The sequence below is a fragment of the Tiliqua scincoides genome, chromosome 2 (genome assembly GCF_035046505.1).
Source record: "Tiliqua scincoides isolate rTilSci1 chromosome 2, rTilSci1.hap2, whole genome shotgun sequence".
NCBI classification, from domain to species: Eukaryota; Metazoa; Chordata; class Lepidosauria; order Squamata; family Scincidae; genus Tiliqua; species Tiliqua scincoides.
Window position 1 is genome coordinate 94546653 of NC_089822.1, and position 17211 is coordinate 94563863.

At 42.9% G+C, this 17211-nt stretch overlaps 1 protein-coding gene across 1 annotated transcript in view; it reads left to right on the top strand.

Annotated features, from left to right (window-relative positions):
* LOC136640827 (neuronal acetylcholine receptor subunit alpha-7-like) overlaps positions 1-17004 on the top strand; it is a 106213-nt gene extending 89209 nt beyond the window's left edge. Inside the window, exons 9-10 of the mRNA XM_066616176.1 lie at positions 8628-8737; positions 16466-17004. Coding sequence (XP_066472273.1) covers positions 8628-8737; positions 16466-16987 — 632 coding nt within the window. The 3' untranslated portion in view covers positions 16988-17004. The remainder of the gene's footprint in view (positions 1-8627; positions 8738-16465) is intronic.
* Positions 17005-17211: the final 207 nt, after the last annotated feature.

The window sequence follows — 17211 nt, forward strand, 5'->3', positions numbered from 1 at the left end:
AAAACTCCTTGTAAGAGGAAAATTAGCTCATCATGAGAGGGGAATGAAATACCCTAGCCCAGTCTTCTTCCTGCTTTGCTAGTTTTTTTTTTTTTTACTTGCAAGGAATTTTTCTTTATGACAAAAAGTACTAAACATGTGATCACTGCTCTTCCCCCCCCCCCCCATTGTATCTGAAGAAATCCAGATTCTAATATCTCAGTTCACCATGGCATTCTTACGCCATGTTACTGTCTGTTTTTTGAAGAGAGCGCTCTGAGCTAATTCTGGTTCTGTATTGGTTGTGCACAACAATTATTGGCCCCAGGTGGAAATGTATTCTGTAACAATCAGGCATCCAGCAGGTTTAATAGGACTTGGATGAGCACCACAGTGTAGACGTAGACATCATGCACGGATGGAGTACCTAAGGTCCTTGTTGCAGGAGCTGGAAACTGCAACTCTTAGCCACTTGGCATCCTGGTCTGAGAGAGTGCTGATGAATTGTGATTGATTTGCATTGGAAGTGGTTGTTGGAATAACACTGGATGGTTGGTCTGATGATGCTATCCCACAATCCTCCCATTGCAACAACTGCGTCTGGAAGAGCTCTAAAATAGAGACATCTGGCAAACCAGCATGTTCACACCAGGCAATCTTCCTCTGTTTCAGCGCCAACATCATATCTATAGCTAGTATGGTTCAGTAGTCACTCCCTTTCCTGGGAGAATGCTGAGAACTGTAGTTCCATTTAAGGTAGCTGAGGAATTTTTCCATAGAAAAGGCTCAGCATCCTCGTTAAAGTATAATTAACAAAATTCTTTTGGGGGACAGCATGACAGTTCAACCGGCACGTAACTGATGTACATTTGTAATGTAGATTGGTTTGTGCATGTACAATTTTGAAAAGGGGAATTAACTAAAGCTGAGAGTCCACTGGCTCTAGAAGAGAATAATCAGTGCAGCAAAACATGATTTATCAGAGCTGGTGTAGTGCAGTGGCTAAGTGACTAATCTATGAGTTGCTTTGAATCTCACTTCTGCCCTGAATTCACTGGGTGGCCTTAGGCAGATCACTCACTCTCAGCCTCAGCAGCAATATGGGGATAATATGATACAGGGTAGCTAGACGATAATAAACATGCCGCACTAATCCTTTTTTTTCTGCCAAGCATTTGTACAAACAAAGCAGGGGAATAGAGGCAAGTGACTTGGATTTCATATAGGCATCCCAGGTTCTTTATAGAACCTCGTTATGCCAAAGCCTCTTTATTTCTGTTCTGGCGTCACTGCTATTACTGGCACAGTGGTTCTAGGAACGGTGTTTGTTAATTAAATGTCTGCAGAGCTAAGATAGGCTGCCTGATGTACTAGGGGGTGTCTTTCAAGGCTTGTGGGAAAAAGTGCATTTTAAAGTTATTCTCAGAGCCCCTTGAAAAGTCACCTTTTGCAACATGAAGCCCAAACTCTAGGTAAGGAGCAGAATGTGCTGTGTATCATCTGAAGGGTGGCAGGAGTATCTAGAAGTATTCTGATCTGGCAGCTTCTCAATCAGTGTACTTGCAGTGTAACAAACGCTTGTGATGCACTTTAAAAAAAAAAAAAAAGGTGGAGTGCCCTGGTTTTTCTCCCCAGAGACTGATTTCTGTCTATAAAATTGCAGCACACATATGCATGAATAAAATCAGGCCTTGGAGCACTGGATGAAAAGAATTTTGTTTTTAAAGCTGAAATGAATTTGCTCTAAGAAATTTTCCCTGTGAATGTTGATACCAAATATTCAGCCTACAGATATGGAAGCTTCTGATGAAATGCTTCCCCATAAAACTATTCCCCCAATCCCCCCTCCCCTGTTTACAAGACCTGGGCATTAGGGCTAAGGCTAGGTAGAACTAGCGCTCTGGGTTAAAGTGTTTTAATATGAAAGCTAATTCCAGTGATGTGTTTCTCTCACTTGCAGTCTATAGTTGTTCAGAAAGCATTTTGCTACATCACCTGGGAACAGATCCTAAGAAGTACTATTTGAGTTTGTATTTTGACTAGAAACTCTAAAGTGACTGCAGGGGTGGATCCAAAGGGGGGCCCATGGTTGTGTGCCCCCCCCAAACTGTTGCACCAGTGGGGAAGGGCACCTACTGGAATGAGAAGCAAAGTCAGGAACCAGGGGAGCACCCACTTGGGAGGGCATTGGCAGCAAGATCGTGCCCAGCTGACCGAGCTGAGTTGGAATGGGAGGTAGATCTGGGTTCCAAGTCTGGGCAGGAGCCCAAGTTTACCTGCCCAGCAAACCTCAGCCACAGAGGTCCAAATTCAACTGGGAGCCCAGTTCTACCTACCTTGTTGACTTGAGACAGTGTCAACATACTGTAGTGTGGGTAAAAAGTTGTTTACTTCGCTTCTGTTGTGATGGCTCCTGTTTGCTCAACAGGATTTTCTATGAGCATGCTGGCAGTAGGGGGGAAAAAGGAAGAAATAGCCCATGGGACACACATAACCAATTTTTAACACAGTTAACCAATTTTTGCCTACAGGTGTACACATTTGGTCCCTGTTGTGTATATGCAATGTTGAGCAGAAATGTCTTAAGGTAGTACTCATGCCCTCCACCCAAAACACAATCTACACATGGATCCACCCCTGGATCCACCCCTGGGTGACTGGGTCTGAATTGGAAGCATCTACAAAGCCCCTTTCACATTTTGTTGTTTGCACCACCACCAGACAGCTGTGAGGCAGCCAATTTCTGCCAACCAGCAAGAATACAGAAAGCAGATAACATCTGACCCCCTTCTCAGCTAGCATTCAGTAACGTTTGGCAGCTTCTGATTCCCTTTCCTGATGATGTTGATATCAGGCTGCAGACTGTCATTCTCACAATGGCGTATGTATAAGCAGTGCGAAGGCATGGGCCTTGCAAAAGCAGGGGCCTTAGCAACTCCAGGGTAATGTAATGAAAAGCTAAATGTCTATGTATTTCCCACATAAGCTACCATCTGTATGAATCCTTCCTCAGGGCACAGGCCTAACCAACTTTTCAGTACTTGTGCAGTTGTGCCAATGGGGCTTGTGCTGCATCCTCTGGTGAGGGGATCAGAATACTGATCAGAATACTTCTAAAGAACAGATACTCCTGCCACCCTTCAGGTGATATGCAGCACAATCTGCTCCTGACCTAGCGTTTGGGCTTCATGTTGCAAAAGGTGACTTTTCAAGAGGGGAGTAACAGGCCTCCTCAAGATAAGGGAACACTTGTTCTTTTACCCTGGGCTGCATTGTGCCAGCATTGTATTGTAAAATTGGTTAGGATTGGACCCTCAGTAGAATTTTTTCCGTCTTGGAGGATGGTCTTGTTTTGCATTTCCTTGAGATAAAATCTGCTGATGGAAACTGATGGAAATACATATAAATAAAACATACGAGTTTTAATACCTCATATAAATACCCTTTATATTTATAATGATAATAAAGCTTTATGCAATTTACTTTCTAAAAATCAAACATGTTCATCCTACCTTTCAGCCAAAAGCACATGCTATTTAGTGCAGGTCTCAGAGTGTCCTTATGATTAGCCTTCCTGTGTAACTACTATGGAAAGTGCATTCATGTAACTTGCTTCTGATTAAAACTTTGCCTTTTTTATTTGGAGATTCCCCTTCAGGGACAAAAGCACAGCCTTTCATTTCCACACAAGCCGTGTTTGCAATAGTTGCCTGCAGTGCTGTTTGGCATGTTGGCACGACAGAGTTCATGGCTAATTAACAACCTTGTTGGATTTCCCTTTCAATTTGTACAGTATCAGATCTTCCTTCCTTCATGTCCCCAGTAGCTGGTTGTCAGGCAAGGGATGCTGCATTAGAACCTGCTGTTTCTCACAATAATTTCTGCCTTGTAGCACAGCTGTGGCATTTACCTTCCCACCCTTTCAATGTGTTGCTTGCGGCTATTGTTCTCAGTCTGAGACTTGTGACCTGCACTCATGCGTATAAGTGTGTGTGTATGAGAGAGTGAGAAAGAGAGAAATAGGTTTATGAGGGCTGTGAGCACCATTGGTCTTCCCATTTTGTACTATGAAGGAAAAGAAAAGTGGCTTACATGCTGTTTGATTGAGGGCCTAACCTATAAATCATGCGCTGTCTCTCAAGTATTGCAGTTTACTTGCTTGAGACAAATATTCAAGATGTGAATGCTTCACCATTCACCCTTCAGTGCCAGACAAAGGCCTTATTCAGTTCCTTGGCCACGCATACTTCCGCGATACACCTTTCTATGTTTCCCAAATTATGTCTCTCAGAAAAGCTACAGATGGGCCAGGGAGGGGTGCATAACCAAACTTCTGGCAGACTGCAAGTAGGAAATCAACTGTTTTGTCCAAGTGAAAACCAGATGAGACAGAAGCTCAAGCCACATAGAGCTATGACAGTAAGAAAACTTTTGTCATAGCCTGTGATGGGTTTAGGAATGGCCACCTCAAAATATGGCAAGTACCTGCTGGAAAAAGACTTCATAGTTGCAGCTAGTCCAAACAGCTGCAACTGTTTCTTTCCTTTCCTCTGTCATTCAACAATTTGCATTCCAGCCCCCACTTCCACCCCCTGTGAAGCCACTACTAGTTCTACAGGGGAAAAGACTGGAATAGATGTGGTACCTGTCATTTTTCACTACTGTGGGGTTAATGGTGCCTTCAGTGGGAAGGGGAGCAGACAGGGTTGTTCCAAGACCTCCCAGCACCTGAGGCAGCAAAATGGTCGACCAAATGTCCCCCCTTGCCTGGTGATGTGCCAGTCTCTGCTCTGCCTTCTCCCTGGATTGGAAAAGGAAGGACAGAGCATAAGTGGGAGGGTAGGTGAGTGGTGGGCTAGAGCACCCCCCCCCCCCACACACACACACATACACTCTCTTTCTCACCCCAGCCCCTTCCTTCTTCTCCAATCCAGGGAATGGGAGGAGGAGGTGCATGGAATGGAGTGAGCACCTCCTCCCGCCCGCCGCCAATCTGCTGCCTGAGGATGCGACATGGTTGGATGGGCTGGGATTTAGAGTGGGGCAATGAAGTGGAAAGAAAGGGCTAAACCATCTCTCCTCAGGGATGCACTGCCAACCAAATTAGCAGCTCCACTCACAGACCCACAGAACTGCTTTAAAGTAAACAGGAGCAATCTGGCTCACAGGTCTTTGTCCCTCAACAGCTGGAAAAACAGTATCAGCCTTTGCCTTGTTTCTCCTCTGTGTAGTGAGTGATTTGTGGTTTATTGGCACCACTTTAAAGAGCGATTGAAGTTTGCTGTGTCAGTTTGCGCGGTGTGACTTGGCCCGTGTTCTTCCATTTAACCACCCATGTGCAAAGTGAAGAATTTCAAGGGCTGCAAGGTGACGTGCAGGAGAGGGACATCTTTCTCCAAACAGCATCTTGGCAATGGGAAAGTGAAAGAGGTCACTGAAAACCAGGACTCCTGGGTTTTTCCATCTTGTGTGACTGCAGCTTTATCTTCCCTTCTTGGTGTTGTTTTTAAAAAGCCCTCTTGGGGAACAGCGTTGTGTGAGAACATTAAAGTTTTGGCAGGGAGCAAGCTTTTCAGGTGGCATCCTTCATCAATCATAGACATTTTTGGCTTTCATCTAAGTCTTGTCGTCCAAATTACATTTCCTGACGCATCTCTCAGTTCTTTAGTGTGCCTGCTGAACAGTGAATCAGAATGGGATTGAGATTCATCAGGCTCTCTAGTTACAGTGGAGCTGGAACTACTTCCTTGTTGCATCGGGCACAATGTTTCATTGCTCTAAATGAGCTTCCAATGTTAGTTAGCAATATTCCCAGTTTTGCCAGCAGACGGGGTACAGGCAAACGGGAAGGGGTGTCTGTACAAGGTCATCTCCAGTGCAGAAAATCCTATTTTAATGCACTATTGTACCTTTTGTATTCATTATAATGTTTATAACGTACCTATTAATACAAAACTATCTCAGTTTTATATCAGCTTATCCCACAAACGCACTCTGCAGCTGACTAAACCATAATGAAGATCCAATGAAGATCAGTGGTCAAAAGGACGGGAGAGGAGGCAGGGCACGTGTCAATGGCCCTCAGTTGTAGGGCATGTCTGTTGCAGGGAGAAGTTACCAGGTTCAGTCCTTGGCATTTCTAGGAATAGCTAAGCAAGAGCTTTTGCTGGAGGGTCACTGCCAGTCAGCATGGATAGTATTGACCTAGACGAAACCAGGGCCTGATACCGCATAAGGCACCTTCCTATGCTCTTCATTTAATCCTTTCATTTTTCTGCTGAAAAGTGTTCCCCAAGCTGCTCTTCCCTGGTGAGAATAAAAGAAGCTGAGATGGGGGCAGGAGCTTTCAGTGGAAAAAGAATGACTTAAGAAGGGAATGAGTTAAGCAGCCCCCTTTTTCTGCATCAACTTGACACTCCAAACTACAGCTTCAATAACTGTATTGTACAAAAAGACCCCTCCCTGAGAGTTCATTGGGAAAATGCCACCACCCCAACACAATCTGAATGGATTAAAAAAAATCTGGAACACTGCGTCGATGACGGGCAGCACAATCCTAACTTGCGCTGGAACAGGCAGGGCGGCAGGCCTGCTCTGTATTCAGTGCAAGTTTGGAGCTGATTGCAGGCCAGTCTGAGGCAAAGGGAAAGCATTACCCTTACCTCCGGTAACATTGCAGTAGCCCCAATGTGCCTAAATCGGTGCACAAATCTGAGCAGCCCAGGCTGCCTGGGAATGGGGCCAGGATCCAGCATAAGTGCCAGATCCTGGCCCCACCTCCTGCTCCCTGCCCGCCTGCTAACTCATGCCCCCCCTCCCCAAAACTCCTCCCTCCCACCTCCTTCCCACCTTCCACATGCCCCCCCAGATCCCTGTGCTGACCAAGTTTAGCTGGTGCAAACTCACCCTGCCCTGGGGCTCATGTCAGTGCAGGGAGGCCAGCACACATTAGTGTGCTGGCCTATCCCCCCAAGAGTGGCACGGAAGTGCTTTATGGAACTTTTGCCACACTCATCGGCTCATGCAAGGGACTTTCGCCACCTAAGCAGGCACTGTGGATTGCACCCTAAATTGGACCTGCAGCCTAGTTGTAACTAATTCCCCCCACCAATGCAGCTGTGCTAATTGAGCGGGTGCTGCATCCTGTGGGGGGCAGTTATGAAAGTATCTTCAAGTTAAGGGAATGTTTGTTCCCTTATCCTGGGATAAACGTAAGCTGCCTGAATGGCTCTTTTTAGATCTGTGCCAGCCATTTTGCTGGCACAGAACCAATTGAATTAGTTGAGAGGGAACACGGATAGGATCCTGCCATATGCCAGTGCTGCCAGGCTCCCTCTCTCCCCCATTCCACCTCTCACCTGCCCCCACCCAGCACTCCCCTGTTCATCCCTCTTCTTGCCAGTGTTCTCTGTAAGGGATCCATGCTGCTTTGTGGACCCCTCCCACAGCTGCACAATGTTGTGACTTGTCCTAACAATGCTGGATGTTCGTGATGATGGAATCACATCATTGCCAAACTTCCATGTTGCTGAGCTCCATGCTGTGCAGAGCTTGGCAGGGAGGTGTGTGGCTGCTAAGTTGCACACTCTAGAGCAGCCATTTTCAACCACTGTGCCGTGGCACACTGGTGTGCCACGACTGGCCCCCAAGTGTGCCGCGGGAATTAGGGAGAGGGTCATTTATCAATAGGACCAATAGGGATGTGAGCCCCCATTGACAGCACAGTGTGCCTTGTCAATTGTCAAAAAGCTGATGGTGTGCCTTGACCATTTTATTGCCTTGCCAGTTGCTGCAAGATGAAAACGGTTGAAAATCACTGCTCTAGAGAAACAATGCTCTGCACCCATTCCTCTCACCACCAAACCCCTGCATCAGCTTCTCTGTGCTCCTGTGGGTGGCAGTGGGCTTTCAGCCCAGCAGCAATAGCCATGGCAGTTCCAAAATGGCTGCCAGTGGCATGCTGTGTGTGCCACTATATTGCCATTTACAACAGCAAACTTTGTGTTCTCACATGTTTAGCACCGGGACCACTTTTTAGAATGAGAATCTGTCAGGACCCATCAGAAGTGATGTCATGAGTGGATGTCATGAAGTGACATCATCAAGCAGGAACATTTTTTACAATCCTAGGCTGCAATCCTACCCACACTTACCCAGGAGTAAGTCTCATTTACTATCATTGTTAAAAGAATATACATAGTAGCTTGTTAAAAGTACAGGTCTGTTACATTTCTCCACATGCAGCTACATAACATGGTAGCATCAAGTCTAATATATTAAAAATTAAATATTGAAATGAATGGGGACTCATCTGAAATTAGCTCATGACCCACCTAGTGGTTCCAGACCCACAGTTTGAGAAACACTGATCTAGAAAAACAACACTGTCATTTCTGTAATCAGTGGTCATTTGTAGCACAATGAATTAGAAAAAGATGAAAGAGGGTTAGGAGGCATTTAAACATTTTAATTTCTTGTTTTCAACATGCATTACATTGTACAAGTGCCTTTATAGCTGTTTTTTGTAATGTGGAATATATTATGCACTTTTATGTCCTTTTTATGTGTTGAAGGCTGTAAAAAACGAAAGCAAATGTTCCCCAGACAATAACGAACCACTTATTATATTTTTCCTTTGTGATATACAGCTCAGTATTTTGCAAGCATCATGGTCATTGTGGGCTTATCTGTGGTGGTGACAGTCTTGGTTCTTCAGTTTCATCATCATGACCCTCAAGCAGGAAAGATGCCCCAATGGGTAAGTGATGAAAGCAAACAAATAGGTAATACAAGATAATTGTTATAGATTGATATTTGGGAAGAGATACGAAGAAGCAAATGTCTGAAAGCCAGGGACACAATTCTCTGTCAGTTCCCTATATACAATTCTCCTATACTTCATTTAGACTAGGGGTATCAAACTCATTTTAAACAGTGGGCTGAATAGCATTCATGGTGGCTGCTGAGGACTGGAGATAACATCATTAAGCAGGAAGATGATGACCAGAAAAAAGCATTTGGTTCTCCAATAAAAACTCATTAGCTCCAAGTAACAGATGAGAAAATGTGCAAATCTGTGGAATGACACCTTGGCAGAAGCAGCACTGCTGGAAGGGCAGCCCACATGATAATTGGGTCTCTCCTAGCATCTCCCTCTCTCGCCCCTCTTGGTCTGCCCCTTCCCCCACAGCATTCCTTGCCTTCTGAGGCCCCTCTATCTCTCCCTCCCAAGCCTTGGCAGAAGTGGCACTGCTGAAAAGTTGGCACTAGGAGAGCCCAATTACCACGTGGGCCCGATAAAGCGTTTCCATGGGCCATATCCGGCCCACTGGCCTTATGTTGAACATCCCTGGTTTAGTCTGAGCTGGCTGAATTTGTGACCCAGCAAGCTAACTGTGGTTTACCATCAGTTCAGTCAGCCTTTTGTTTTCCTTGAGTGCTGGGAATAGGAGGGTTGTCAAGCACTTAGCAGATCTGAATATGTAGCTGGTGGCCATGAGATGCATTTGGTATGGCAGTTCACATGCTATGGAAGCTAGAGGGAGTCCTATAGCAAATTCCCAGGGCAGCAGGAGCGTTTCCATATCTGTCTTTTATCTCTGCTTTTTTTGTAGAAGATCACCATCCCTAGAAAGCAGGAAGGAGTAGAAGGAAATTATCTGCTAAGGCACTGGTTCTCAAATTCTCCAGGCGTTTGAGAACCAGGGTCAGTCTTTGTGGGGGTGGGGCGCAAAGCAGCCAGTTTGAGACCCAGGATCACGTCACTGCAGGGAAAGGGGAGCTGTTTTTCAACTTTACTTACTTGCTGCTGGGGTCCAGGGGTGCGGGGAGCCACGAAGAACACTCTGCAGGGCACTCCATGGCTTGTAGAATGTTAAAAAAATGATCACAACCCACTTCCTGGCTGTGATCGCTAAATTGGAAGTGAGTTGTGATTGTTTTTTTTTTAACATTCTACCATCCATGGAGAGCCCTGCAGAGTGTTCTTCGTGGCTCCCCGCACCCCTGGACCCCAGCAGCAAGTAAGTAAAATTTAAAAAACAGCCCCCCTTCCCCTGCAGTGGTGTGATTCAGGGGATCCACTGCTTTCCCCCTGCCTCCGCTCCTTAAAGAAAAAGGGCAGGGGTTCTAAGGCTGGTGGGTTACAACCCACCAGTTTGAGAACCTCTGTGCTAAGGTGAGCAGAGAGAAACAACCGAGAAAGGCAGCTAGAGATGCTTGCTGCCCTGTCTGGTGGCCTTAATTGCCCTCAGCTCTCTCTGGGGGAGCTTCAGGATTCTCAGTAATCCAGTCTGACTACATTTGATGTTGTAAATGTCATTTGTTGCAGGGCTTCAGATGCTCTAGAGAGGCCTCTAGAATAAGAGTGGTCAAACTGTCAACCTTAGGGCTCCTGGACCTTTAACAATTGTGTAGAGGACGGAATTTCAGCAGGTGCAGCTTGTCATAAGTGAGATGAATAGCTGCATTTGTTGAAATTCCCTCTTCTACACTATTGTTAAAGGTCCAGGAGCCCTAAAGTTGAAAGGTTAGCCACCCCTACTCTAGGAGGAAGGAGTCTCACACTAAGGAGAAACCACCAAAAAGCTTAATTTGTGTCCATATCATATATTACAATCTTGAATAGCACAATAAGATTTGGGATATGAACCCATTTGTCCAAACGGATTACCATTTTTTTAGGGGGGGGGACGGGACACACACCTCGCATTGAATGAATTTCTGACCAATCATTTCACCAGTTTCTTTTTCCATTCCCTTGCGATTCCTCTTGTGAACATCTAGTTTTAAGTATTCCAGTTGAAATAAAATTGAGATACGTACTTACACATTTGTGAGCCTGGGACATTCAGTTCTAAATGCCTTGAAGATTATGATAGAATTCTGGCGATTGCTGTTATAATGTAGTTTAAAAAACAGCGTATTTTGCCCATAGCATCATTTGGAGCATACAAGGAGCATGTTCAGCTGTGAACACAGTGCAGGCCAGGAGGAATGCAAGGTGCATAGATAGATCTCTGCTGCTGTGCAAAGGAGTAGCTCCCCAGAATACTGAGAAGTCATTTCTCTCATACAAACCAATTGTTGCTGTTGTGATTCTCATCACATCTGCACTGTTGTTTTCTCTAGTCCTCTTAAAGGCTGCGTTACATTTTTCTTTCACAGACATTCCCTGTAGCTCTCAGCTTGGTAAGAAAGGAAATCTATTACGATGGCTGTCGGTGGAGAAGGGGGAATTGCCTTTCTGAACTTCTGGTTTCTGCAAATCTTAATGAGTTTGCTTCTGCTTATAAATATACTCCATGTGGAGTGGCGCATTCTGCTGATTTCATTTCTCAATCTGTAATTTATTGCACAATGGTATGGATTACTCCCCACTTTGAAATAACTAAATTTTTTTAGATAACAGAGGCAGAGGTCAGCACTCCCAAAATAAAATGCCGCTATTTAAATAGTGACATTCTAGATTTACCAGCATAAGATTTACCTGAGCTTGCAATGGACTTTCAGCATTAGTAGCTAATTAATTGAAATATTTATCTATTGTTCTCCATGATATTGATGTATGTGGGGCTGTTCTAAGATATACTGTCCTGATCATATGGGGGAAACAGGCATTTAAATGGGTGCTTAATGCATATTAGCTGGAATTGGGAAGGTCCAGCCCAGGATATAATTATCAGAATAGAGATTGAAGAGCAGAGGGTTGGATTCAGCCCCTCTCTTCCCACTTCCTCCAACTCTAAATAATATTGCCACAATTCTTAGATGGGACTTTCAGCCTGGAAAATGCATATATTGTACAACACCCATTTGAGTGTGTTTCCCAGTGATTGGGGTCCTTGTGTGTTTTTAAAAATGAATTTTTAAAGCTATTTGACATATTAAAATCCCCAAAGCATTATAAAGCCTTAATCTTAAAGCTTTGAGCCTTCAGCATTGTAGGATTTAAGAAAAATATAAGTGGTATGCTGGAGGTGAAATTCATTAAGTTTTTGAATTTGCAAGTTGCATAGTACAGTCATTTCTGCAAAAGAGTTATGAAAATAATTTTTCTCTTTTAATTGCAGAGCTAATTTCATTTGTGAAACATGCATATGTAAGATGACTGCTTGGTTTAAAGGGCTTCCACTGAAGCTGTGGGCAGTATTAGATCTTGCCTCCTTCTATATTTTCAAAGAAGGCTTCTTTTTAGCAACTTATTTGATACGATAGTATAATGCTAATAGAAATTTCATGCCATTTCAAAAATCTCTGGTAGACTATATGAGATTCCCATAAAAATAGGAAGGCAAAGAAAAATTCAAAAGGTGAAAAGAAGATGGAACAGTGCCTCTTTAGAGAAAATTGCAGATAAAAAAATGGAAAGCAGGGTTTCTCGAACAAGGTCAGGCACACTATAGAAACTCAATCAGATAGAAGACCATTATAAGAGTCTTTATAACTGGTTCTTCACTCCAGTTAAGCTAAGCAATTCAGGATTAACAGATATATGATGATGTTACATAGCTGAAAGAGTGAATGATAACATACCTAGTGGTGAAATTTAGAGATTTTGAAGAGGAATTATGGAAATTATTAGATTGATAACATCTTAATCTTTGCCTGTGTCTCCTGTAAGGTTCTTTTTAGGATATATATCTGACTTCATACACATGGATCAAGAAATGATTGACACTTCAGTTATAATGGCTAGAAGTGAAATGGCAAAGAAATGAAAATGTAAGACCCAGTATAGAAGATTGGTTAAAAAGTTCCTGGAATATATTGTTTATGGTTAAATGCACACATTTGATTAGGTTCCAGGAAGGCAGGGAAGGAATCAGTAAGATTAGGCTCAATTATTTTTTCAGATTATATTGAAAACAGGAACCACTGCATAGTATAGTGGAATAGATCTACTCCAAAGGAAATACACTTTTGAAAGATATCTCTGCTCTTTGGGACTTTTCTACTTTAGTAATTTGAAAAAGATTGAAAGGCTATTTGGTGCTGTGTTACTTTATGAATCTGTGTTACGTTAAGAATGCATACATTTGTTAATATAGGCAATTATGTCTAATTTTTAAATTATGTCTAATTTAAATTATCCTGGGGAGCTCAACTGATATACCATATATCAATGGTACTCAAACTTTTCCGGCCAGTGGCTCCCTTGACCCCCGTGGCTGTTGGCCATGACTCCCCATCATGTTCCTGAGGGCTGGAAATGACATCATTAAACAGGAAGTGGCCAGAAATATTAACTATATTAAATATATTATAATATTATATTTATTATAATATAATATTAAATATATTAACTATATTAATATTAATTATATTAATCATATCATTAATTAAATGCAGATCTTAAAAATATATTGTTAATACACAGCAATATACATGCTTTATAAATGATCAGCTGCTGATCACTGTTGAAGAGAGGACGCTGGAGCAGGTAGATTTTATCTGGTCCAGGAGGACTCATTTTTTTAAACTTCGTAAGCACACCAATAGAATTATTTTATCAAATGAACTTTGTGAACAACCAGTCTGACCAACATTACACACACACACCCCTGTGGACCCCAATCCAACTAGTCATTTCTCCCATTCTCCTTGGATAGGATTGAACCCTTTATTAATTTAATGAAATTAAATTTTTTCAGCAGCTGGTGGGGAAAACAAAAATAGACCATGAAAATATATCAGAGCTGATAAGGGTTTGGTTAGGAAGCGGATTTGTCTCCTATACTAGGATATGCACAGCCCAATCCTACACATGCCTACTCAGAAGTAAGTCCCATTAGAGTCAATGGGGCTTATTCCCAGGGAAGTGTGGATAGGATTGGGCTGGCAATCACTTCATCAATGGCTGATAAGTATTCCCTTCAAATAGCAAGATTCATCACTTTAAAAATGCAGCCTTTCCTCTTCAGTCAAACAACAAGATTAATAAATCACTTTAAAAACAGTACCCTATTTCTGCTCCTGGCCAAGTAAAGTGTGCTTCGCTCTCTCTCTCTCTCCCCCCCCCCTTTGCCAACTGTATGGAAACAACTTTAAGACCCCTGGTGACTGGTGAAATAGGAAGCGTTTTATTTGGTGAGGGGGAGGAAAGCGGGAAGGTTTGGGGATTGAAAGGGGGAAGTGGAAGAGGGAGGGGTTTGAAAAGAGAGATTTCACTTTGATGAGAAACGATCCCAGACCGGGAACTAGGAACCAACCAGACAAGGATCAGCGAGGGTTAAGGACTGCAAGCTGAGCATGCTTGGTACTTGCCAGATGAGCTTTGGAAACAACATGCAGTGAACACAGAAGGTGGCAGCCTTGGAGTTGAGGGAGGGCGGGGTGTTTCTTCTGCTTTAAACTTCTGTTTCTTCTGCCTTAAAAAAAAAGTGCAGATGATGGGCAGAAGACAGCTCGTATTCTGCCCAGGGGTGTGACTGTATCACTGCAAGAGGCCATCCCGCGCCTCCCCTTTGAGTTCCTGGCGCTGCCCTAAAGAGCTGTGCCTCACAGTTTGAATAACACTGCCATATATAAACATTGTGGAAAACGAGTCTATTGATAGTTCCTTCATGGAGCAGCTCTAGCTTTGAGTCTATGAAGACTTATGTCATTTTAAAAATTGAGGTCTTCAATTAACAGACCCTACCACATATGCAACCCACACACCAGGATGTGGAATGAATTCAAAATATGCATTTTCATATTTGAAACATTGAGGATGAGAGGAAATTTCTTTTTCCCTGTTCATTTCAGCACTAAATAGAATATTGCAATACAGTATATAGCAAATGTCTTGTTATGTGTGCTAAACATCTGGTTGTGATGACCATTTTTATTTTGAGAGAGATTTGAAATGTGTTGCATCTTTCCAACCCCACTGGAATCAAAGCACTCAAAGTTGATGGGATTGTACCCTCATTTATTAGGAGGATTTAATTCAATGGAATCTTTTGCCCTGGGCCAGAGGTTTGTCTTTCAACATTTTGAGACCCCTTAAAAATAGAGGCCAGGGTGGTAAATCTGTTCCTATTGAAAAGTGAAAACCAGCCTTGACATTTCAGGGTCATGAGACAAACACACTCCTTAGGGTTGTGATTTTTGCTTCTTTCTCTTTTCAACTCTGCAAGCTACTGCTACCTTTAATTATATACATAATAACAAGCAATTCACTCACACTGTGCTGTTGCTCCAACAGTTGCTTCATCCCATTCATGTGTGAACTTTCTATATTAAATAATTTTTTAACATTAAAAATTCATCACTGGGGAACATAAGCTGGTTTTTGTGGTCTATTAATGTCTTGGGAGCTGAACATTATGCTGCAATAGAAAGCTGTAGGCAGAAGTAGTACGAATTATTCCATTTGGTATCTCTTTATTACATGTCACTGTAGGAGACCTATTTGGGAATCTAAGTATTAGCTCCTAGATATTTGCCTGTTATAGTGTTCACTTTAAAGTCATAGATGGATTCTGAAAGTTCAGGAGCTGAACACTGTTTGCTAAGTGTTGAGCTTTGTCAAATGATGCTTACCTCTCTTATTCATAAGCAGAAGAAATAGCTTTATTAGCTACTGCTGAAATCACTGTGAAGGAAACCACAGCTGTTTAGCCATACTAACAGATTCTTACTGTGTGAAATAAGAAGAATCCTGTTGGATCAGATCAAATGGGGTGTGAACCCTTCCCTTAGCACCCCATTTCTCCCTGAAACTCCCCCTCAAGTGCCCCCTTGCTTTCCATATCTGTGTTTGTTTTGCAAATATGCAGCTTGAGTGGTGGGGCCACTCAGTGGGAGTTCCAAGTGAAAACTGGCTGCTACAGAAAAGTTGAAGCATCCCTTCCTGCACTGCAAATCACCTGCTGCTAAGGGTGCAGAGAAGACATTGAGGAGGAGCAATTGCATGAAGGTCACACGAAGCTGCATTGCAATATTGAGTTTAGGCTCTACTTTGGGTCATTGTTAAAACTATTGATTTGAATTAGTTCAGATTTAAGGTTGGGTCCTTATTTACATCTTTCTTTAGTTGACACAATTCAGCTGATAGGTGGCAAATGAATCTAATTTCTCTTGAGGCTGAAGATAAGGATCCATCTTAATCTATCTGATTCTCTACAAAGCATAAGATTCCTCAAACAATCTACCTGAGACAACGTTAACTACATTACATAAAGAGTCACCAAAAAGAGTCACTTGTACTTCACAAGACCTCTGGATGCTACTGGAACCTCTCCGGATGCATCCAGAAGTGTTCTGAGGCCCAGAGAGGCCACCTGTGGCCTTCCAAGCCTGCTTCTCAGGCTGGAGGGTCACAACTCATCAGTTTGGGAACTACTGCCCTAAATAGTAGTGATTTCAGATACCTCATATGGAAACTTTCAGAAAAGTGAGATCTTTTCAAGAAACATATTTTCTTTGTTTCAGTTAGTACTTCTAAAATTAGTCATTCAAATCTTCTATGAATCTCATTGACAGTTTCTCTGTTTTTCAGGTCCGTGTTGTTTTGCTGAATTGGTGTGCTTGGTTTTTGAGAATGAAAAAACCTGGGGAGAGCATAAGGCCACTTTCTTGCAAATACAGCCACTCTAGGCACCAATCAAGTGTCAGCAGTGTGGAAATGAACATCTTACCAGGACATGAATCGAGCAATGGCAACGTAACCTACAGCTATCACACCACAGAAAACCCCTGCTGTCCATGGAACAGTGATGCAGGCAACAAGGGTGGAAAGGGCCCTGGTTCTTCCCCTGAAGACACTGAAGTTATTCAGAGGAAAGCTTTAATGGATACTATTCCAGTGATTGTGAAAATCTTGGAAGAAGTTCAGTTCATTGCAGCCCGTTTCCGAAAACAAGATGAAGGTGAAGAAATCTGTAGTGAATGGAAGTTTGCAGCTGCCGTCATAGACAGACTATGCCTTGTGGCATTTTCACTCTTCGCCATCATCTGCACGCTCACAATACTAATGTCGGCTCCAAATTTTATCGAAGCTGTTTCAAAAGATTTTACATAAAGATCTCAGAAATGAACAGGAAAAAACCCTACTTATCAATTCATAATCTCTATTCATAGAGATTATGAATTGATGATACCACTGATTTTGCTAAACAATATGATTCAAAATGAGGAGGTATATTTTCTGTGCTGATCTCAATAGGGGAAAGGAGTTGGAAGGAGCATCGACACCCAGTTGTCTTCCCTTCCAATGTTAGTGATAGGTACAGGATTAAAGACCTG